This window comes from Rhinolophus sinicus, linkage group LG02, assembly GCF_036562045.2.
Source record: "Rhinolophus sinicus isolate RSC01 linkage group LG02, ASM3656204v1, whole genome shotgun sequence".
Classification (NCBI taxonomy): domain Eukaryota; kingdom Metazoa; phylum Chordata; class Mammalia; order Chiroptera; family Rhinolophidae; genus Rhinolophus; species Rhinolophus sinicus.
In genome coordinates this window covers 9,877,629-9,902,861 of record NC_133752.1, presented here as the reverse complement: position 1 = coordinate 9,902,861, position 25,233 = coordinate 9,877,629, and the positions used below count along the sequence as shown (strand labels likewise).

Sequence of the window (25,233 nt, the reverse complement as noted above, 5' to 3'; positions counted from 1 at the left end):
AAAGGGTGACAGGGACTGAATGGAGGAAGCAGGCAGCCCAGAGCTGGCCTGAAAAAAGAGGACTTCGCAGAATACATTTTAATCAGCCTTGATTTCAAAACCACATACCCAAGGAAGAGATAACAACTTTGTGATAGTGGAGGATTGTGGAAAGAATGTGGGCTTTGCAATAATCCATTTCTTCGATAGATGTTTCTGGAGCACCTGCTTTTGCTGAGCACCTTTCTGGATATAGAATTCATAGGAATTATGTATTCACAATCCTCCATGCACCTCCCCACACCTTTCCGGGTCTGCTGGCAAATGGCCCAGGATGGAGTTCTACCACTTAGAACTGCCGCCCTCCCAGCTTGAACCTCTGAGCTTGAAAACCTACTTCTGTGCTAGATCCAGAGCAATGCGATAGACTCAACCCTGCCCTCCAGTCACTTACAGTCAGCCCCTCTCCATTCTGAGGAGACCCCAGACGTCAGCATGTTTGTGTCCAAAACCATCTAATGACTTCCCATCCTGCTCAGACCAGAGGCCACCATCCTCTTTATGACCTTCATGGTCTGATTCCTCTCCACCTCTCAGAATCCTCTTCTCCTACTCTGCTCATTCCCTCCACTCCAACCATCCTCTCCTACTACATGTATCTCAAAGCCTGAGCCTTTGCCCTTGTTGTTCCTCTGCTCAGAATGCTTTGCCTTCTGCCTAGGACATTTTCCCCTCAAGGAGCTCACTTCCTAACTTCCTCTGAGATTAGGATTGCCAGATTATATTTACTAATTACTTTAATAAATTACTATTTATTATATGAAATTCAAATGTCATTGGGCATTCTGTATTATTATGTGCTAAATAGGGTGACCCCACCCAAGAGCTTTACTCAGATGTCACCTTCTGGGTGGTGCTGCCGAGACACATTACACAATCATTGTGACCTACAGCAATGCAAATTTATGATTTTACAGTCGATCAAAAGTCTAACGTAAATCTCCCTATGTTAAAATCAAGGTTGTCAGCAGGGCTGTGTTCCTTTCTGGAGGCTATAGTGCAGAGAGTGTTCCTGGCCTTTTCCATCCTCCAGAGGCCGCCCACATTCCTTGGCTCATGGCCCCCTTCCATCTTCCAAACCAGCAATGTCAGGCCATTCCTTCTCATGCTGCCATCTTTCTGACTCTCCTTTCTGATTCCCTTTCCACTTTTAAAGACTCTTTCGATGATACTGGATCTACCTGGATAATCCAGACTAATCTCTCCATCTCCAAGTCAGCTCACTAGCTACTTTAACTCCCTTTGCCATGTAACCTGGCGTAGTCACAAAATCAAGGGATTGGAACATGGACATCTGCAGAGCCATTAGTCATCTTAGCACAGTGACTTTAGCAAAAGTATCTGAATTTTTAACCCTCCCAACTCCAACACTTCACATCTCCTTCCTCTGCTTTCTTTTTTTGTCTTCAGTACTTGTGACTAACATATGTCTTATGCTTATTTAATTTATCTGTCTCCTTCACTAGGATACAGCTCCATAAGAGCAGTGAGCCTAGAACAAACACAGGACGTGTAGCATGTATTCAGTAAATACGTTGGGTGAGTGAGTGAATGAATGAATGGATCCCAATCTCTGCCAACTCCATTTGCATAAAGTGTTGCCATTGTCAACATGAATCCTGCTTTTCTCCAATCTCACTTCCATCCCTGGGAAGGGAAACGACTGCTGATACAGGGCTCCGCAGGCGCACAATGCCTGAGGCCCCCGGGAGCACTGGAGCAGCTGAGGGCTCCATTACTGAGAAATTGCTCCTTTCTTTGTGTCACAGTGGAGCTGGAGGGCCATTGCCTGGCAGCAGCTCCCCAGAAGGCAGGAAGGCAGGCATTCCAAACAGAACCCTGCCCTGGATGCCCAAGGCCAAGCAGGAGAAGTCCATATCCCCGGGTTGACCATAGCCTAGAAACCCTCCCAGACAGGAGCCTTGGGGATGCTGGTCCAAAGCCCAGAACACGCAGCTGTCTTTAATAGTCTTGTGGGTATTTACACCAGGGCAGGAGGCAGGCATAACCACACAGTTAATGTTCAGGAGGGATTATAACTGCATGAGCAAGATAGCTATGTTCCTTGGAAACTGTCACTGACAGCTCCCAAGGACCATATCCAAACTCCCTGACTCGCAGTAGTAAGATTATAAGGCCCATTTATAAACGCTGGTGTTTAAATGTTACCTCATTGCAAGTACACAGTCTCTTAGCTCCCTAGGAAAAATAACGAACATACTACAAAAGCTACCTGTCTCAGGTGCGGATCAGCGTGGATGAGTGCTCGCATTCAGCGCTGTGAGCAACACAACCCTCGTTGGGGGTGGGTGGGGGCAGTCTGCATCGCTTGGAGACTGAGCAGCCAGTGTTTGCCTTTGGGGAACTTGGTGCTTTTGTCTAGCCAAACATGTCAAAATGCCAATGATGCTTTTCTCATGCTCCAGAAACATGGACAAAAGAAAAACAGTATGATATTTACCATATCATTGTTTATCCCTGTGCCATTTGCAGAGGGCTCATCCCACGCAGACCTCCTCCACCTATATCAGTTGCACCTCTCAGCTCTTCTGTGGGGAGGAAACTGAGGCCTTGACAAATCTGAGCCCTGCTTGCCTCTCCACTGTAGCTTGCCCTCTGATCCCATTCCGTGGAAGTTTCCGATGCTACGTTCTCTCTTGCGTTCACACGTGTATTCCCTCTGCCCGAGATGTGCATTCCAACCATTGTCTCAGACGGCTTCTCTTTCACCCGGCTGACTTCTAAGTCATCTTTGGAGGTCTCAACTTCAATATCAATTCCTCCTGGCCACCTTTCCTGACCCCCCTGCCCTTCTCCTTTATAATACACAGCCCACCTGGAATGCCTGTGTATCACCTGTCTCCGATCTAGACAGTCAGCTTCAAGGGAGGGAGGCTGTGTCTCCGTGTTCACCGCTGCATCCCTGGTATCCAGCTTACCACAATTACGAAGGGGATGAAGCCAGAGCTGACCCATTTCCTGATGTCTAATCACCTATTTGGTTTTCTTTCCATTCTACCATATTCATGTATTTACACATTCATTTATTCCCAAACATTAGACCCATCGCTTGGTGCTGAGTAATATCAAAAATAAAATAAAATAATAGGACACACCTTAACTCACCTTAACTTCAGTTCTTTAGAGTCTAGTGGGGAGAGTATGATAGTTCTACATGTTAGTTTCCCTAGGCTATTGACTTAGGCAGCTCAGGCTGCCTTAACAAAACAGCATAGACTGGGTGGCTTAAACAACAGAGGTTTAGTTCTCATAGAAGGCTGGGAGGTCTGGAGTTAAGGTCCTGGCTGAGTGGGTTCCTGGGGAGAGCTCTCTTCCTGGCCTGCAGCTGGCTGCCTTCTAGCTATGTCCTCACGTGGCCTTTCCTCCGTGTGATCACATGGGGAGAGAGAGATAGAGCTCTGAGGGCTCTTCTTCCACTTACAAGGCCACCAATCATTCAGATTAGGACCCTGCCCTGATGACCTAATTTAATCGTATTTATCTCCTACCCCGTTTCCCTGAAAATAAGACCTAGCCGGACAATCAGCTCTAATGCATCTTTTGGAGCAAAAATTAATATAAGACCCAGTCTTATTTTACTATAAGACTGGGTCTTATATAATATAATATAATATAATATAATATAATATAATATAATATAATATAATATAATATAATAATATCGGGTCTTATATTAATTTTTGCTCCAAAAGACGCATTAGAGCTGATTGTCCGGCTAGGTCTTATTTTCGGAGAAACACAGTAAATGCCCTGTCTCCAATACAGTCACACTGGGCATTAGGGCTTCAACATAGGAATCTGAGGGGGCCACAATTCAGTTCATAGCAGCTGTAGTGACAGTTATTTAATCAAATGCTAACCTAGGTTTTGCAATGGAGGTATTTTGTAGATGTGGTTATCATCTATAATCAGTGGACTTTAAGTAAAACAGGTTAGTGTCCAGTGAGCGTCATCCAATCAAAGACCTTAATAGCAACACTGAGGTTTTCTGGAGAGTAGGAGATTCTGCCTCAAGACTGGAGCATTGCCTCCTGCCTAAGTTTCCAGCCTGTGGAAGCTCTGGGCTTCAGACTTGCTAGCCCCCACAATCACCAGAGCCAGTTCCTGAAAATTCATATGTGCGAGAAACTGACAGACACAGTGACAGACAATAAAGAGGCAGGGTCTTGCCTGAGGCTGCTTAGAACGGTTTTGAGCCACTCACCTTCATTTCTAGTACCTGATTCGTCTGAAGGCACAACAATCAGCGAAGAAGAATTTTAAAAATTTACCTAAAATGTGTTCATAGCCTTCTAGGTGACAGATAGCACTCCTTAGGTGTTTATTAATGATTGTGGGGTATTTCCAGGCAGATGTTTTCTCCTTCCTTTGGAAACATTTCAGCTACTGTACGCTAGAACTTAGCAATTCTGGTAGAACACATGGCTAGGGTATTTGAGGCAATGTCACAGTGGTCAGATGGTGAAAACAAGTTATTTGTAGGAAAGACACATTGATTAAACATTTTAGATGTCCATTGGATCACCAAAATCTAATTTTTAGGATACACACACACACACACACACACACACACACACACACACACGTTGGGCAGGGACCATCCATAAGATTTTAACAGGTATATCCTGATGAGTTTCAAAATGTCTTTCATGAAGCCCCTTCCCCCAGACTTGGTTACACCCCCATCATAATAAACACATAGGGAGCACTTTCCATATGTTAAAACCTAGGTACCTACTTTAAGTGGATTTTCTTGTTTCTCCTAACAACCCAATTAATTAGGTACTGTTGTTACCTCAACTTTGCTGATGGAGAAACTGAAACACCCGGAGATTACTAAATCTGACCACTGTGACTTGCCCAAGGTCCCCAGGTATCAAGTAGTTGAAATTCGAACCCAAGCCAAATGTGTATGCTGAACCACTGCATACGATGCCTCTATGCACGCAAAGTCCTTCATTTTTCAGATGTTGCCTAATGTCTCACAAATCATGGATGTCAATCAGAGTCTATCCAGGAAAACAAAACCTACACTAGCTAATTTAATGAAGGAAATTTAATATGGCAAATTACTTATAAAAGTGGAGCTGGAAAAGCAAGTAGGAGATGAGGCTACCCTACGATTAGCCACTGCCACTCCTGGGGAAAAGGGTGCTACTGTCAGGCCACCTGGTAGAATCTGGGACCATGTGCATCTGTAGTGACAGCTATTGGAGAGGTCATCTGAACCTCAAAGAGGACAAGAAATACCCTTCCTTATTTCTGTACCCATGTTATAGGTTGAATAGTCCCTCAAAAATTCATGTTCACCCAGAACCTCAGGATGTGACCTTATTTGGAAATTCAATGACTTATGTCCATATGAACAGGAGAGGACAGAGAGACAGACATAGGGGAAAAGGCCATGTGAAGACGGAGGCAGGAATTGGAGTGTTGCAGCTACAAGCCAAGGAACACCAGAGACAGTTGGAGCCACCAGAAGCTGGAAGAGGCAAGGAAGGACACTTCCTTAGAGGAAACATGGCCCAGGCAACACCTCAGACTTCTAGCATCCAGCACTGAGAGAAAATACATTTCTGTTGTTTCGGGGCCACCCAGTTTGTGGCATTCTGTTTTGGCGGCCCTAGGAAACTAACTCAACCCACTTCCCTCCAGTCTCCCCTGGTGCCTCCAACTGGCCAAACCTCACCCAAAGCCAATTGCAAAAGCAGCTGGGAAATGGTGGCGGGAGTAAGGGGGGGGGGGGGGGGCCTGTCTCCTGCAGTACAGAGTTGGGAGGAGGGGGTGGGTCTGAGAGCAAGTAGGAAAATAACTGGAGCACTGTGGAGGGAGTGCCCATACCAAATGACATGGCAGAGAAATGAGTCCGTGGGGTCAGAAGGAAAGAGAAAGAACATCAGAGGCCTTGAAATGACTGTTCCAGCAGAAACCCTGAACTTGGCTCTCTGATGGGGTCTCCGTAGGTCAGCAAGGCAGCCGGTCCCTCACTGGTCTTGTAGGCGTCCTTCCTGGCAGCCTCAAAATTGAGATCAAGACATAGATATTGAAATGTGCCCGCATGGCCTGTTTGCTCTAGGAGGATGTTCCCTCCAACACCTGAGTGGCAGCTGCGGCGCCCTCCTCTCCCTGGGCTGAGTGTGATCACTTTCCAGAGTAATCAGTTTGTAAAACAACTGAGAAAAGGCAAAGGCTCCCTGGTTGGATCTTCATATAAAAAGGAGGATGTTTTTGAATTTGACAACCAATCTGCCTTTAAGCCTGTCAGGAAATAAACCCAAATCATAATCTGATGTTTTGGAATTGCATCCCTTTTGTGGAAAAGCATTTCCTCTCTCTCCCTTGTTTTTCATCCTCTAAGGCAGAGTGGGTTTTATTCATGTGGGTGCCTGTCATTCGTTGTTATCTGTTTCTAGGTGGGATTATCTGCTTATTTTGTTTTGTTTTTTTCCTTTTGTGTTCCATATGTTAGGTTGTTTTGTTATTTTACTATGGGATCCCTTTTGGTGATGTGTTTCCTAATTAGGAGAGATTCCTTCACCCTTAGATAAGCATTTGTTTCTTAATCACGCCTCACCTTCTGATTTCTCTCTAATTCAGATTTAGCCAGAGGAGTAAATTACTGGTCGGGGGATTAGGGTACTCTGGTTTGTGGGTTTGAACATCTGATATTTATCATTGAATTCTAAAAATGGATTATTATCGGAGACATTATCTATTAGGTTGGTGCAAAAGTAATTGCGGTTTAAAAGGTTAAAAATAATTGCAGAAACCGCAATGTACTTTTGCACCAACCTAATACGAAAATGCCTTGTACCGTTAGCCTGATTATCATCCCTTGGAACATTATGTCTCGTGACCCCGAAATCTCAAGGAGACCAAGTGATTTACTTCCCAGAGTCGCTAACCAATCACATCACACATTGATCTCCTGGCTCAGTGGGGCCTGGCCATTCATGTAACCATTATTTATCATAATACCAAATTCTATCTTGCGATCACTGGCTTTGTTCCAGGCATTGCATTAAGGATTTACATATGTTGTGTCAAACCATCATAGATAGTATCATTATCCCCATTTTACAGGTGAGGAAACTGAGGTTCACAGAGGCTGAAAATCTTGGCCAAGAGCACACAGCTAGTAAATAGCAGATTTGGGGGTTCGAAGCCAGATGAATCTGGTTCCTAAACCTGCACCCCTCATGTATCGCCTACCTCTCTGTACAGATCAATACCATGTGCAAAGAGCAATACAAAGCCAGTGAGAACGTTTGAACTTGGCATCTCAGCAGCAATTATCCACTCATATTCAGAGAGGTAGACAACAGAGTGGTTAGGACTTGAGAGCACAGTGTTGGCGTCAGGCAAACTTGACTGCAAACCTCTTCTCTGTCCTTCAAATGGCTGTGTAACCGGGAAACATGACATGAATCAGAGTCTTTAATATCAGCTCTAGATAACTTAATATCAGCTTAGAGTCTGAGTGTCCTCACCTGTAAAAGTGGGCCAGAAGGTGCTGAGGATTAATGATACGATGTATGTCAGGTACATACTCCAGGGACAGGCATAGTTTCGATATTCCAAGTGATGATTAAGCTATGACTCACCAAATATTTGAGTATGCCTAATACTATGTTAAATAAAAGGGAGAGAAAAGTAAATATGGCTTGCTATAGCTAAGGAGATGAAACAAGTGCACAAGAAAGTAAATTCCCAATGCAAATAAAAACATGGGGACGTATGTAGATTAGTGATAAGTGTTATAGAAGCAAGAGCACCTGTTGGGCGGGGATGGTCAGCGACAGACTGAGATTCTGCACTGGACCTCCGAGGGCCTTAATGGTCACCTGGGTGGTAACGAAACGTGGTTTGCAGACCAATGCCGGACAGCGGATTCTTAGTGATCCACAAGATAGGAAGGAGCTGGCTCTGGAATGGAAATCAACTGCTTTGTGGAACATATTGTTCAGTTCATCTGACATTTTTTTGATGCAAGCCTTTCTCAATGAAGGAAGCAGTGAACTGAATTACATTCTGCCTTAAGCTCATTATCCTGCCATGGAAACAACAGAGGGTTTGCAGAACACCTCCTTTGCATAGCACTGGTTTGGAACAGAGGTCAACAACCTTTCTGTGAATGGCCAGGTAGTAAATATGCTTGGGTTCATAGGCCGTATGGCCGCTAGAGCAACTGTTTCACTCTAGCACTGTACCATAAAAGCAGCTACCGTGTTTCCCCAAAAATAAGACCTAACCGGACAATCAGCTTTAATGCATCTTTTAGAGCAAAAATTAATATAAGACCCAGTCTTATTTTACTATAATACAAGACCAGGTATAATATAATATAATATAATATAATATAATATAATATAATATAATATAATATAATATAATATAATATAATATCGAGTCTTGTGTTAATTTTTGCTCCAAAAGATGCATTAGAGCTGATGGTCTGGCTACATCTTATTTTTGGGGAAACACGGTCTATACAAAGAGTAGGTAGTTCAAGCTCAGAAAATGTCATCCATCAGCTGGAAAAGATTGAATTAAAGGGCTGGTGGTGGACTAGACCAGAATTAGCCACATGCCAAGCCCAGAGCATCACTTCTTCAGCCAGAGCCAATTCTGACAGTCACCACCTATTCCTGGGTTTAGGCGAGGAGATGAGCAAGATGAATGACTGTGCGAGTGTAGCTAAGGAGAATCAAATTTCTCCAGGAGAACTGTCAGATAAAAACAAAGCAAAACTGTTCATCTACATTTGTTAGGCTCTTGTTACTATGAAAAGACAGGAGTCCTGGGACTGAGCTAAAATCTTACTACCCAGCCAGGACTTGTAGTAATTGGGTATATATGTGTGTCTTTGTGCAAAGCATTCTGCACAGAGGAGGCGATCAATTATTTATCAAATGGACAAATTCATCACCTCTAAGTCCTCAGGACAATGCCTCATTTGTCTGCCATGAGCAAATGACTCCTTGCTATAAATCTAGCCAAGATATCTGTTATCCATCCATCCATCCATCCATCCATCCATTCATCCATCCATCCATCCATCCACTCAGCAAGTCACTGTTATGGATACGGGTTTTGGTTCCATACCCAAAAGGTCAATGCTGAGGCCAGAATTCCAGAAAATGAAGTCAGAAGCATAGAGGGGAGCAAACCCAGTCAAAAACTCACTAAGTCTACCAAAGGGCACTGTTGAGGCTTTGCTCGATGGGCATTGTCTGTCTTTGGGGATCCTAACTGGTTCTGGCAGGGACTACACATCTGGGGGCTTCAGATTCCGAGAGCTGTCAGGCCTTGCTGCGTCCCAGTGCCCTGGGATTCTATCCTCCATCTGTCCACCACAGGAGGAAACCAAACCAAACTCCCGCCCTAAGTGGAGGCAGCCGTAGATGCTGCAGAAACTGCGGATATGCCATCTGTGGCCTCCTTCTCAGGTAAAGGGACTGGTCCCCTGGCAACTTTGTAACAGGCCCAACTTTGCAGCTAAAATTATTCTTCAACATCAAAGAACCCTGTGTTTTGTGTTCAGTTTTATTAATATGTGTTTGAGTGGGGTGTGTGTGTGTATGTGTGTGTGTGTGTGTGTGTGTGTGTGTGTGTTAGGGGAAAAGGCATATTGTAGCCTGGTTCCTACTTATTACAAATAGGACTCTTTACCTAGAGTCAATGGATGAAGGGATAGAGGGTTCATAAACCTCCAGATAATCTATACAAAATTGGAAAGACAGGCTGCAGAGCGTTCTTCAGATTCTCAAGGGGGTCTGAGACCTCAGGGAGAGCAGGAATCCTGGCTCCAGAAGGACTTGGCGGTGACTGTGGGAATCCACTCCCCCACAGTCTTCCTCAACTCATTTCATAACGCCCCAGGCCTCGGCTATTTATTGCCCATGCCCTGGCTTGCTGCTGGAGAAGGCAGGCTCTTGTCTGAGCGAGTTCTGCCACCTACAGCACGCAGCCCAGCAAAACCACTGCAGCTCCACAGCAGAAAGCGGAAGGCTCCTTCGCTTACGTGAGTAAGGGAAAGACTGCCTCCAGCCTGGAAGCCTCCACTGGAAGAAAAATGCCTTTGGGGATTCCTGATTAGTATTCAGAGACATAAATTCCTTTGGGCTGGGTTATAGAGATGGGAAGATATTTTTACATTAAAGGGGAAAGGATAAATCCTGAGGATTAGCATCTGAAAAAAAAACCCACAAAGGAAGGTACTGGGGAAAAGAAAGATAATGAGCTCCTGGGTTCTCACAATAAATGCAACTCTCCCATTTCCTAGCAGGTTCAGTACTCATAGCCCTTTCTAGGTCCAAAGGGGTCATCTTTACCATCTAACTTGTTACATAATGAGAGTAAATATTTGCTTCAGAAAGGTGTGATTTCCTGAGACGCTGAAGTATAAAACACAGAGTAGTTTTCTTCATATGCTTACGTCATTTGTAAGGGGGCTGAACATTCTTTGAGGGCATAGATTGTGTCAGTGTCACCATTATGTCCCCAGCACCTGAGCAGAGTGCATTGACACTTATGAGGGAGCTCAATAAATGCCTTTGATTGAAAATAATAGAAAGGTGGTTTGTTTGGCAACCAGCGCTGTGCTTGCTAATGTATAAGCATAACTTCTACTGTTTGTTGAACTCCTGTGTTGGACATAATATCTCAAATTCTCACAGCAGTATACAAAACGGGCATTGTTTTACCGGTGAAACTGAGACCCAACATTATTAAGAGGCTTACCCAGCGACACATACCGAATGACACAGTCAAAATCCACATGTGGATCCCCTGGCTTCTGAGTCCATGCTTGTCCCATTCCACCCATGCATTTTACATCCGTTGTGAGCTCATATCTCAAAAATGGGAAATAGACCAAAAGTAAATGGTTTGAAAACCTTTTTAACTTTTGTTTAATAAAAAAAAAAATATGTTTTCGCAGACCTTAGAATTCCTCTGAATGTGTGTCTTACTGTCCTAGCTTAATCATAGATGCAAATGTTGTCCGACCCTGTCTGAATCTAGCAGTGGTTCTTCTTTGATGGATAATCCATTCTAAGCTCCATCTGTAGAGATGATTGTGGAGTCCTCCACTGTTTGGTCTGGTGAGCATCAGTGACCAAGGAAGACTGGTGCTTGTGTGTAGCTTGTGCACACTTGGATTTCCAGCAAGGGGTTCTTCCAGAGGAATACACTCACAGAGTTTTCACAGTGTTGGAGTGTGGCGTTAATCACACGGTAATCCACTTTCTCTCACAGTTTCTCCCTTACTAACAATTTAGATTTCAAAAAGGAGTCCAAGGTGAGCGGCAAGATAGGCAAGATTGAAGGTACATCCTAACTAACCCAGAGCTCAGGACTTCACAGCCTCATTCACCAGGGTTGTAGGGTGGCTTTGTCTGTTTAGCTCCAGTTGTACTTGTGTTGTTCAGTCTTGAAAATCTTTCTCTCTTCTTCCAGAGAATCTGCAAATGGAAGAAGATTGCAGCTGGCCCTTAAATGGGGTTGTGGGTTTTGAGCAAAGTTTAGATCATTGGTAGGTAAAAGGAACTGAGGGATTTTTCTGTGTCAATGTAATCTTGATTACCGAAGGTAGACTTGAGAGGCAAGAAAGGCATGGGCGGGAGCGGAATAAGAAGGTGAAAAACATGGGATTTGTACATGTCTTGCTGTTTATATTTATCTACCCTAAAGCCCAGCCTCTGTAGGACAGTGGACCTCAAACTTGATTAGTATTTATCAGAATTAGCTAGGAGTATGTTTTTTCAAAATGGGAGTCAGGGCCCCACCTCCAGACCCAGTGAAACAGAAAGGGCAGAACCTGGAAGTCTGTGCTTTTAATAACCAGTTCATTTGGTTCTGAGACCTCAGGGAGAGCAGGAATCCTGGCTCCAGAAGGACTTGGCGGTGACTGTGGGAATCCACTCCCCCACAGTCTTCCTCAACTCATTTCATAACGCCCCAGGCCTCGGCTATTTATTGCCCATGCCCTGGCTTGCTGCTGGAGAAGGCAGGCTCTTGTCTGAGCGAGTTCTGCCACCTACAGCACGCAGCCCAGCAAAACCACTGCAGCTCCACAGCAGAAAGCGGAAGGCTCCTTCGCTTACGTGAGTAAGGGAAAGACTGCCTCCAGCCTGGAAGCCTCCACTGGAAGAAAAATGCCTTTGGGGATTCCTGATTAGTATTCAGAGACATAAATTCCTTTGGGCTGGGTTATAGAGATGGGAAGATATTTTTACATTAAAGGGGAAAGGATAAATCCTGAGGATTAGCATCTGAAAAAAAAACCCACAAAGGAAGGTACTGGGGGAAAGAAAGATAATGAGCTCCTGGGTTCTCACAATAAATGCAACTCTCCCATTTCCTAGCAGGTTCCGTACTCATAGCCCTTTCTAGGTCCAAAGGGGTCATCTTTACCATCTAACTTGTTACATAATGAGAGTAAATATTTGCTTCAGAAACGTGTGATTTCCTGAGATGCTGAAGTATAAAACACAGGGTAGTTTTCTTCATATGCTTACATCATTTGTAAGGGGCTGAACATTCTTTGAGGGCATAGATTGTGTCAGTGTCACCATTATGCCCCCAGCACCTGAGCAGAGTGCATTGACACTTATGAGGGAGCTCAATAAATGCCTTTGATTGAAAATAATAGAAAGGTGGTTTGTTTGGCAACCAGCGCTGTGCTTGCTAATGTATAAGCATAACTTCTACTGTTTGTTGAACTCCTGTGTTGGACATAATATCTCAAATTCTCACAGCAGTATACAAAACGGGCATTGTTTTACCGGTGAAACTGAGACCCAACATTATTAAGAGGCTTACCCAGAGACACATACCGAATGACACAGTCAAAATCCACATGTGGATCCCCTGGCTTCTGAGTCCATGCTTGTCCCATTCCACCCATGCATTTTACATCCGTTGTGAGCTCATATTTCAAAAATGGGAAATAGACCAAAAGTAAATGGTTTGAAAACCTTTTTAACTTTTGTTTAATAAAAAAAAAAAATATGTTTTCGCAGACCTTAGAATTCCTCTGAATGTGTGTCTTACTGTCCTAGCTTAATCATAGATGCAAATGTTGTCCGACCCTGTCTGAATCTAGCAGTGGTTCTTCTTTGATGGATAATCCATTCTAAGCTCCATCTGTAGAGATGATTGTGGAGTCCTCCACTGTTTGGTCTGGTGAGCATCAGTGACCAAGGAAGACTGGTGCTTGTGTGTAGCTTGTGCACACTTGGATTTCCAGCAAGGGGTTCTTCCAGAGGAATACACTCACAGAGTTTTCACAGTGTTGGAGTGTGGCGTTAATCACACGGTAATCCACTTTCTCTCACAGTTTCTCCCTTACTAACAATTTAGATTTCAAAAAGGAGTCCAAGGTGAGCGGCAAGATAGGCAAGATTGAAGGTACATCCTAACTAACCCAGAGCTCAGGACTTCACAGCCTCATTCACCAGGGTTGTAGGGTGGCTTTGTCTGTTTAGCTCCAGTTGTACTTGTGTTGTTCAGTCTTGAAAATCTTTCTCTCTTCTTCCAGAGAATCTGCAAATGGAAGAAGATTGCAGCTGGCCCTTAAATGGGGTTGTGGGTTTTGAGCAAAGTTTAGATCATTGGTAGGTAAAAGGAACTGAGGGATTTTTCTGTGTCAATGTAATCTTGATTACCGAAGGTAGACTTGAGAGGCAAGAAAGGCATGGGCGGGAGCGGAATAAGAAGGTGAAAAACATGGGATTTGTACATGTCTTGCTGTTTATATTTATCTACCCTAAAGCCCAGCCTCTGTAGGACAGTGGACCTCAAACTTGATTAGTATTTATCAGAATTAGCTAGGAGTATGTTTTTTCAAAATGGGAGTCAGGGCCCCACCTCCAGACCCAGTGAAACAGAAAGGGCAGAACCTGGAAGTCTGTGCTTTTAATAACCAGTTCATTTGGTTCTGATGGAAGTGTTTCTTAGAGAATAATTTGAGGAACATTGGCATAGAAAGATCCTCCAGTCTTTCTAAGCATCACTCCTTAAATGTATCCATTCATTTGAGCCAAGCCTAGGAACACAGAGATAAAAGACACATTCTCAGCATTCACAGAGTTCAAGGTCAAGTGGAAAAGACAGATTTGGAAGCAGATGGTTACAAAGCATGGATGAGTAAGTTCATAGAGTAGAAAAGGGCTGGGTGCTGTGGGAGAACTGTAGAGAGGAACGTAACTCATCCTGCACGGGAGAGGTGCACAGCCCAGGGAGGTAGACGTAACAGAAGAAATAACTTTGTCTTCAAGGATAAGTGGGTCTTAGCCAGAAAGGGGGGAGGGAAGAATCTCAGGTAGAGAGGACCCAGTGGACAAAAAGCATGTGATCTCGAGGGAAATACTCAAGGTGAAGAATGGAAAAAAAGTGAACAGGGTAGACATGGGCCGATGAAGGTGAAGATTGCACATCTGCCTTTTATAATAAAATGATGTTTTTCCACGTGAGAAGGTGCATTGCCAATATTTATATCAGTGTAATTACAGCAGAGATGGATGCCTCATTCCAAGCTGTGGTCTTTGTCCCCTTAGATATTCTTCATGCAGCAGTATTCTGATAAGATTCCAACTGAAAAGGAATTCCGAAAAGTCCAAGACAATCCTAAATGAATTTACCTTCTTGTTGCATTCATTAATCTTTGTCATCAGATGTCTTGAACCAAAGTAAAGCTGAAAAATCTAACCAAAGGAAGGAAGAAGGTGGCCATGTGCAGAATCACAGAAAAAGCTCACACACTGAATGGAGGTCGGCATATGTTATTGACGTTATCATCGTGTGTAAAATACAAATGAGCACACGGATAAAAATAAAAGTGTTCATCATGGGCCTTTGTAAGAAGTAGGATCAAAAAGTACCTGCAGTTGCCACTTTGCTCTCCCAAATGTGAACAATGCCTTTCACTGCCCTGTAGTCTACATAAATAGCATTATAACTCACAACGTGTGGTGGCACAAACTGGAACAACAGCAGAAACCAGAATAGACATCAGAGCGTGCTGTGCCACATGTCAGAGAGCTTTGTTCTTTAACCAGAGAGAATCGTTTGATTTCAGAATAGAGCTACATGTATCCACCCAGCCATTGTACAGTGTGTGTGTGTGTGTGTACGTGTGCACACGTGTGTGTAAATCATATAATATGATATTATAAATGAGAGTAAGTTAAGTAGGCCTTATCAAATGCTGGTAATTTTTATTTTCCTCCAAACTTGTATAGAGAAAATGAAAACCAGGGGTAAAAAGGAAAGTACCCTGAAGCTTGCTAATTGATTTCAGCTGTTAACATTATTTATTGCAAATAATACTATCAAGTAGTGAAACAGCCGTGTCTTTGAACTCTGCAGTTGTGTGTAATACTGGAGCCAATGCAGGAACTGATGTCGAGACATAAAACTTACAACCTCAGTCCACGAGACTGCCTGAAGACCTGCTTGTTTCAGAAGTGGCAGCGGATGGTGGCGCCGCCAGGTACGACCTTGTTCTTCACTCTTGCTCTAAATGCATTTTCTGAGGCTTCTTCTGGGGATGAGGTGATGTGAAAAGGAAGAAAGTGATCTTAACTTTGTCAGAGAAAGTTGTTTATTAGGCATACTCTGACCAGGATTTTGGGCTTAGAGGCGCTGAACTTGGAAAGGGCAGACATGCTTAGGAGTCACTGACTACAGTCTCCTCACTTGCCAGATTACAACCTGCAATGCACAGACGTAAATTGATTGATTTATGTTACTAAGAAGATCATTGGCAAAGCTGCAATCAGAACCAAGGTTTCCTATCTCAGTTCAGTGGTTGTTCCACTAGACAAGACTGTTGTCTTCTCATGGCTTCCTGTTATTTTGTTTGTTTCCTTTTTTATGAAATGAATGAAATTATGAAAAGGATGGGGAAAAAGAGGGAGGGAGTGAGGGAGAAGAGAAGGAAGGAAGGAAAGAAGGAAATTTTTTTTTTCTGTTTTTTAAGATATATAACATCAAAGGATCCTCTGATCATGAAGAGAAAGTATAGTAGGTCCCAGCCCCTTACTTCCCCAGAATGCAGTGTAGACACTGTAGTCTCCTGCTGGGGTTCTGAAATTACTGCTTTAGCCATCATTAATTGTCTTTCTATCTGATACATTTTTACTCCCAGGCATGTGTAGAGCCTCATTGATCATAAAAGCAAACTGTATCCATTCGCTAAAAAAATATTTTTATAAAGAGTAATTATTAACACGAGGCACATAGCTTTCTGAATCACAAAATATAATGGTCACCTTTTGCTGGAAATCAGCCAAAGGTTTTACATAAAATGTATATAACAGATGTCACAAAATACATATTTAGAAACCTGCGAAAATGAGCATGATTTGACGTAGAATAGTTGTGTCCCCATCTTAGGGTAATTTTAGACGTTTAGAACATTATTTTTCAAATATATTGCATGTGCTTAAATGAGGCTTAAGTTGGCCTCATTTTCTCTTTCAATAGCAGTAAGACTTTATGGAAAAAATATATTCCACTCACTTAATGCTTTGAGCACCCAGACTTTCCAACATATGCATCTATAATTCATATATTATTCATTAATTCAGTCATTCATTCAACAGTTATTTATTGAGCCCCTACTAGGTGCCAGGCACTGCTCTACCCACTGAGGGTACAACACTGAATGAAAGGCACAGTTGCAGCCCTCACAGAACTTCCATTCTCTGATTGAATCCTCACAATAACTTTATGAGGCATTTATTGTTATTCCCATTGTATACAATGGGGCCCGACATTTAAGTTTGCCAAAGTCAGTCTCATAACTAATCAGTGAAGGGGGCCTGTGTCACAATAGGTTTTTATATCTCCAAAATTCATGACTCTATTACCATAGCTACCTACTATCAATGGAAGTAATCCAGAGCATTTAATTTAAATACGTTTCCCCCACATTTCATGAAGAAAATACAGCTATCAAAAAAAGTATCAGATTTCAGTTCTGGAGGTCGAAGGAAGAAGTGTTTGTCAAGGGAAACCTGGCTCTTGTCTTGACTTTAGAATGTGGTTCTCCGCTCTTCTTGAACCTCATGAGCTGAAACAATTCTATTCCCTTGTTTCTACAACTTTCAGAATAAGCACCCATAATTCTCTATGATAGAGATGTTGGGCCCTTTGATGAAAATCTTTGAACATACTAGACAAAATATTTATGAAAGAAAAATAAATGATATGAAATGGGAACATAATCCTCCTCTTTTCCATCAAAAGTCAGGGATACCTTGGTGGAATAAGTGCTCTTTGAAATGAGCCTTAAAGGAGATACCCCCACCCCACCCCACCCCCACATTTTCCCTCAGAAGCAGCAGACATATTTAAAGAAAATGCTACAAGACCCTCTCACTTCATTCCAGTATGGTCCTGGCTTACCTTCTCTCCATCACAGTTGCATCTAGAATAGGGTTAAGATAAAAGATGCTCTTACCTGCCATTTCCAACTTACTATATATGAAATTAAAAAGAACAATTAAATACATATCATTTTACCTAGACACAAAAGAAAAGATTTGCACACATTTTGTGCCAAATAGAAGCCAACGACTTTCTCTCTTCATTTTTTGCAAAGCCAAAAAAAGGAAAAATGTAGAGTCTCCTGTTTTTCATGTACGAAAACAGCTTCATCAGAGGGACGGTATCTGAAGGTTGCCCTATAACTGATCTCCTTCCATTTTCAATATTGCAGCAGAACCCACAAGGCAACCGACAACTAAACGGAGAAAAAGGAAAAACTCCACCAGCAGCACTTCCAACAGCAGTGCTGGGACCAATGCAAACAGTACTGGCAGCAAGAAGAAAACACCGGCCGCAAACCTGAGTCTGTCCAGTCAGGTACCTGTAAGTCTCACTTTCCTTTTAGGAAATCCTGCCTTTGCCCGTCTGCCAATTCCAGGGGCCCATGTTAAAGTCTCTTGTAGCTGCAAATACATTCTGGGTGGGGTGGGATGGCGGAGGGTAAGGCAGGGACCAGGGTTGGGATGGGAGGGAGGAACTGCCATGGAAACCTTCTCCTGCCAACTGGGAATTAGAAAGGAATATTAAGAGTCTGTGCTGCAATGGGACCTGAATTAAAAAGCTGTCAGAGTCACAGACAGGAGATATGTCACTTAGGGTTTAATTAAAATATCACTTAGCAGTGTGCCTGGTGGCATGTAAGGGGCTCCCGGCACCATCACCGGGGACCCCGTGCTGCACTGGAAACTAGCTCCTGGCACTGAGGCTCCTCATTGTTATCTGACTGGGCCGTCCCGACATGGGCACCCCTCTTATTTCAAGACTCTGGTGATTAACTCGCAGCCATTAAAAGTGCAGCTTAGTGGGTTTCACTTTACCCTTTTCATTAGCTTGAGGGGGGGTCAGCCTCTGGTTTGGTCTCTACTTTCTTGACCTCTGGACCCCTTTCTTTCATTTCTGAGTCTTGACAAAGGAAATGGGGCCACTTGGTAGGGGATTTGCAAAGCTGACAGCTGAGGGGTGTCCCCAAATAGTGTGAAGTGTGCAGGAACTTTCCTCATCCCTATTATTTCTTCCCCAGTCTGTCTCTTCTGCCTAATTTAGACCATTTATCGCTTTTAAATTTTCATGTTCCTTTAAGCATTGTTGTTTGTTCTCGCCCCCCTCCCCACAATTACGTGTGGGTTGTCCTTCTCTGCTGCCTTTGTCACATCACCCTTCAGCAGGCATTTGACTGTTTCAATCCTGACACTTTCATGGTGCTTCATGGATATCCTCCAGATACCATGTCTTCGGAAATGTGCCCTATTTCCTGTTACTTCCCACAATCAATATAAGTTCATCTTTTTCCTCTTTCTCCCTTTTTTTTCCTCTTGGTCTGTTGCCCTCACTCTTCGTGTTCTGATTCTGCTCCAGCTCTCTCCATGTGAGAGTGGGCCTTTCTTTCATGGGGATTCTTCTCTTCTAAATGTGTCTTTCAAATTTGTCCCCCACCCATTCTTACTCACTTTCCATTGGTCAGTTTTCTTTGGCTAAAACCAACCCCATCAGTACCTGAGAATTACCTCAGCCACTGGGATTCTCCTGTCCTCCATAGAACCGAGGGTGAGGTTTTCATCCCTTAGAAAGAGTCATGGAGAGAGTGGCCAGCCTGGGGGCGAGGTACTATTTTATTTTAAGACCACTAGGAATTATAGTCCTTAAGTAATGCCAGAGTCACCTCTGGTTTTTGAACTGGGCTATCACCCCTAAAGAGTCAGGAAAAATATATATATCAAAGGAGAAAAACAGAACATTTTTATTAAGGTACCAATAAATTTTGCCCACTCCTAGTTAAATTGGAAAATGCATAGAGAAAATGGCCTGGTATAAATAAATCAACCCCCAAAGTGCACACAAGTAGCCCATTTATTCATCTAATCCTGGAGTTTCAGCAACTAACATTTGTTAGTCCCCTCTAACAAATGAGGAAAGTGCATTCCAGAGAATTCTGTTCAAAGACACAGTGGCTGCAATAATTCAGATCAGTTCAACAAACGTTTTCTGAGCGCCTACTATGTGCCCCACACTATACCAGGTTGGGTGATACCAAGATTTAAAAAAAAAAAAAAAGAAGACCCAGGCCTGTTAAAAGCTCAATATATAATTGAGGGACAGCAAAGAGATTTCCTCTCTCCTGGCAGCTCAGTCTCCTGGTGTCAGCTCAGGGTACAGAGTTGAGAAGTTATTCTGAAACCTAGACTGGGTTTGGTAGGCCATCCATTAGTGATGCCTGCCACAGGTGTAGAATAGCATCATACATGTCGTGTATTTGGCATATGTGGCTTAGTCAGTCATTTCAGTTTTATTTTAAAGAGCACATAGTTCGTTCTCCTCCATTATGCTCCTGTCCTCCAGCCCAACAACGGAATCTTAGTGGAAGATTCCTGTGTCGAGAGGTTCTTTAATGAGTTGAGACCCTTTGGACTTTGTGAGAACAAGGCACCACTTGAAAGTGAGAGTAGAATTTCAGCACTGTCCCCACACCATGCAATTAAACATGTTTTAATTAAGTGAAACTTACAGAGGGTCCAGAGAGGCAGGGAAGACAACCAGGATAGAAGAACGTGCCAACTTCTGTGTGTACTCCAGTTGAGCGGACGTTAAATGATAAGCGTCAGCTTGTAGTGACCACATCTTTTAACCCTGTTTCCTGAATTACCAGCACGATTTGACTGTTTAAATAGAAATGCGATCTGCAGGCATGGCTGCCTCATCCAATGGCATGTTGAACAGGTTTGGCGTGCCACCATGACCACAGCTGTGGTACGCGTGGCTGCCGTGGCAGCAGTGGGTGTGTCTGGCGAGGACTAGGGTTTAATTCTTGGATTCTGCTTCTCACTCCATGAGCAGGGGCTAGGAGCCATCCCGCACTGCAGCCTCAACCCTGGGAGGGATGGAGACCTGTGTCATTCAACAGCAGTGACCCCTTCTGGCCAATTTAAGGAGAAGCATTGAGGGGCCCTGAAAGGAGTCACTTCCAGTCCTCCTCAGAGGTTGGTGGTCCTTGCACGGGGGATTGATTAGTGAGCAGAGGTGACATGGGCAGAGCTGGTGGCACCTGAAGGCCTCCAGTGAGGAGCAGAGGTCTGCCTCGTGGGGAGCCGAGGGCATATGGGTTACTCTGAGATGGACCAGTATCGCCTCCTGTGGGACACACAGATAGCAGAGATGGGAAGGAAATGCACTCTCGCTACCACTTTGAATGTCGGGGGGTGGGGTTTATAAAGATGTGGGGGGTGGGGGAAATGACACCAACACCCTCTAGTTAGAGGCAGCCCAGAATGTGCGTTGTCTCCATTCACTTTGTGTGAGGATAACCCATCTCACTGCCTGAGCAGGGCTCCACTATCCTAGGCCAGAGGTTTGGAAGAACCAGGGTGAGACCTGTGAATAATAGTATAAGTGGCCTTAAGTATTTATGTGCAGATGAAGTCCTTAGCACACCTCTCTCTTATAGCTTGCCATCTATTAATTACTCCCACACACACACGTACACACATGATTACATGTCTGGCTAAGGATATTTTTTATAATAAGTAAGGCAAATGTGTCATCTCTTTGAAATTTAGGATGCTTAAAACTATCTATGCCTGGGCATCTTTTCCAGCTGCTTCTAGAACAAAGATCCACCACACATATTCCAAGTTTATATCAGCCCCATTTGATGTGATTCAAATCACTGTTTTCATAGCACTTTTCTTGAATGACTGTTATTTTCTGATACAATGAAGGCATCTGGAAGTGTTGGGAACTTTTTTCTAATATCACGCTTAGTTGGCTTCTTATTTTTCTCCTCTTTTTCCAAATTATGCTTGCCTCCTCACGCTCTGTCAACCTCTCTGGGTGACCTTAGACTCACAATACTAATGCACACCCACGTGGGTGGCTCTAACATCCTTCTGCTCGGTGACATCTTGCGCATGAGTTTTCCAAGCCCTTCAAAGTGTGCTGCACACAAGTCGTGAAATCGGATTAACCCTCATGTCATCCTCTGCTTAATCTCCCCCTATTCTTTCCACCGACCTTTGGTCCTGATCACAAGCACAGCCTCCTAATTGCCTGTAACTAAGTGACACTTTTTTATCCTGAACACCCCCAGGAGTCAGGTGGCAGCTGTCCTGGCTAACCAATAATGTTCGCATCTCTGTGGAGGACACTTTCCATCAAAAATCCTGTTGGCCTTCTTGCCAGTCACAGCCTGTGTCTTTTGCATCTCACCTCACGAGTCCTCATGAGTCTCCTTTATATGTCAGTGTTATGTCTGGCTCTTCGTTGCATAATAAACACATTCTTGGAAACACACAGCTGAGTATCCTGCCTGTACCTACATTGCTGAGTGTCCCCAGTTCATATTTTAGGTATTTACTTCATCTGGGACATTGCTCTTTAAAATCACTTTTATTAAATCCCAAGAGTGGTTAGCCAGAAAACACAGTTTGGAAATCTATTGATTATCTCCCCATAATTCTAGAGGCATCAGTCAAACAAGGTTTTCCATACCCAAATAAACCAGCTGGTAATTAAGGGATTTGTTCAATTGGCACCTTCAAAATTCTCAAAGGGCCCTACAGCGTCCACTGGACCTTCTCCTGACCATAGCCAGTACTCTGCTGCCTGCCCCAGGAAAGCTTCCCCTTGCTCCAGTGAAGTGCATTTTTGACCAGTTGTCAAAGTGTTTCATCGAATTAGCCCCCATATCAGGGAACGCACCCTTACATCTCCCAAAGCGTCTGGCCCGGTCCTGCTTCTCCTGGCCTCACGGAGGCTGAGACCAGTTGGGCACTTTCCTGCAGAGTCACTGCAATTTTAAGTAGACTCTTACTCAGAGCCTGCCCAGCAGTATCCAGCTGACAGGTGTCCTGTCCCTGTCCCGTGCCCAGCTCACCTACCAACCCCATTGACTCCCCTTTGAACAAAGAGGCTGGAGCTGTGGCCTGTGTATACGCCCTTCTCCCCCATCCCCGTGTCGCTCCAGCAGTGGCCCCCACAACGCTCCAGCTACAGTAGGTGGCTTCCTTGTCTGCGTGGAAGGACAACTTGTACTTAAAGGAGTGATTAGATGGATTCTTCTTGCACGCTTCCATTTCTGATGACTACCAGCTTCATCAGTGTAATTATAATTAGCGCTCTTCATCTTCCTTTTATGGCACCAGCTGGACAGACTGGTTCTCTTTGCTGCCCAGATTGGTGGCTGGGTTGCCTGTGTGGGGCTAGGTGACAAGCACCATGAAATAACAGATGGTAAATTCAGGGCTTGTTGGCAATCAGCAGGTTTTTGCTAATGACTTAATTAGCTATGCAAATTGTCAAATCAGTGTGAACATTGTTTTTATCGAAAACTTTACCTAAATTAATTACCATAATTAAGTAGCAGAATGTCAAGGATATTGGCTGCATAAAAGGGCCTGGCTCAGTAGAGAAAAGAGAGATTCTGTCTTCAATTAAAATGTACAGCATCCTTGGGACAGAGAAAATGCCACTTGGAACGGGTTGTGTGAATACTGCAGAATTGCATCTTACCCATGTTTGCTGCTAGTTTCCAAAGCCATTCAGAGGCCTTAACTAAAAGTAGCAGATTTTCGGAGGTATTGAAAAGCACCCAGCAGAAGGTTCCACAGCCCTCTCAAAAGTCCCCAATGTCGGCAAGTTAAAAGCGTGGATTTTTTTAATTTTGAAAAATCCATTTTTTTATTTCTGCAGATTGCTAGCATTGCTCGTTCTCCGGTGTCAGGCTGCGCACTAAGGACATAAACTCGCGTGGTTGTTACACATCAGGAGGCGATGTTTATTTCCTGTAGAAATCAAATATGCATCTCGGCCCCCCAACATTGAGACTTGACCCCGGTGTACAGTACACGAGCGTGTCTGTCCTAGATCCCCCAGCTCCTCCCACTAGTGTTTTAAGCTGAGCTTCTCTCTCCCAAGGTTTCCCTGTAATAATGTCAGCTGCTGTTCACAGGATGTGATGGTGGTAGGAGAGCCAACTCTGATGGGAGGTGAGTTTGGGGACGAGGACGAAAGACTAATCACTAGATTAGAAAACACGCAATATGATGCGGCCAACGGCATGGACGACGAGGAAGACTTCAACAATTCACCCGCCCTGGGGAACAGCAGCCCGTGGAACAGTAAACCTCCCGCCACCCAAGAGGCCAAATCAGAAAACCCCCCGCCCCAGGCTTCCCAGTAAGATTGATGGGTGCCACAATTCACTGTCCAGAGGCCCGTGGGTTACACACTCCCTCTTTCAGATCCTTACTTACAGGAGAGCAAGGAAGAGGCATTGTACTTTCCCACGCAAATACCTGTTTCTAAACCACAGTGATCTGAGTTTCTTTGTTTTGCTTTGTTTCATTTTATTTTATTTTTTTTCTAATTGAGAGGATCATTCTAAATAAATTCCCATGACCCTTCCCGGGAGGCCTTCGCAGGTAACACACATACTGGCACTGATCGTAATTAAAACAAGAGTGAACGCTCGCGCTTCTCCTGGCATGGTGTTAACCACAGGTTTGTTCATTTCCTTTCCCTGCATCAAATGAAGGCCATATTGTCCATAAGCCCTCAGTGCTCAGGATCTCATTATATGCCGAACCTAACTACAGATGACTTTTTAATATTGTAAAATATTTTCTGCTTTTCAACTTGCATCTGAGAGTTTCTTGTTTCAGTAAAAAAAGAAAAGAAAAAAAATCAGCTTTTGGAAAGTAATTTAAATGTACCTCTTTTTTGTTTCCTTCACTTCTTCTTTCGTTGGGTAACAGCTAAGAGGGACCAGCAAGGTAATTTATGGGCGAGCTAATGTCAATTGGTTCTCCAGCCCCAGTTGGTTCAATTGAGCCTGAGTGCTGAAACAAGAAATGTCTTTTTGTTATCAAAGACGCCGAGGCAGATTTTTGTGTAAAGAAATGCGCTTGGCCCCTTGAGGATTTATGCATTTATAAAATTGCTGTTGATCCAAATATTTTCAAGCCATGTAATCCATTATTTTTGTGGGCAGTTTAATAAATCTGAAACTCTTTGTGTTTTTTATTGTATCTGAGTTGACTGTTGTTTCTTTTCATCGTATATTTCTTGTATGATATTTTGTAAAGCCCTCATCTGGTTCTTTTATGGGGATTTTTCTTTGGGGGCAATACCAGTGTATTTATGTGAAACTTTATAAGAGAACTAATTTTTCCATTTGCATATTAATATGTTCCTCTACACATGTAAAGACACAGTGGCTCCGTGTGTTATAAAACAGCTGTATTTTATGTATGCTTTACTGATAAGTGTGCCAATAATAAACTGTGTTAACGACCAAAGCAGTGAGTCTGGCTGTTTGTGAGCATCGGCAGCGAAATCTGCCCACAATTAAGCAAAGTATTAAACTTGGATTTATCGCCCAGACTCCAAATGGAGTGGAATTGTACAACCTGTGCCATCTTTTATGAAGTAAGGTTTCTTTATCCGCTCACTACAATTTTCTTGGGCAGACACAGGAGTGCTTTCTCTGCGTGGGGCACAGTGCTGGCCGAGGATACAACGAGTAAGCAGGGTCTGGCCTGTACTCCTGGAGCTGGCCAGAGAGAAGAGCAGTGGCTTCCACTCGCTGGATGCTTCCTAAGCAACTCTGTTTCAGCTAATCCTCAC

The 25,233-nt window shown here is 43.7% G+C and overlaps 1 protein-coding gene across 1 annotated transcript in view; it reads left to right on the top strand.

The window, feature by feature from the left end:
- Positions 1–24,905, top strand: part of LDB2 (LIM domain binding 2) — a 228,323-nt gene extending 203,418 nt beyond the window's left edge. The window contains exons 6-8 of the mRNA XM_074319775.1: positions 15,433–15,556; positions 17,789–17,940; positions 23,558–24,905. Of these exons, the coding sequence (XP_074175876.1) occupies positions 15,433–15,556; positions 17,789–17,940; positions 23,558–23,788 (507 nt within the window). The 3' untranslated portion in view covers positions 23,789–24,905. The remainder of the gene's footprint in view (positions 1–15,432; positions 15,557–17,788; positions 17,941–23,557) is intronic.
- Positions 24,906–25,233: the final 328 nt, after the last annotated feature.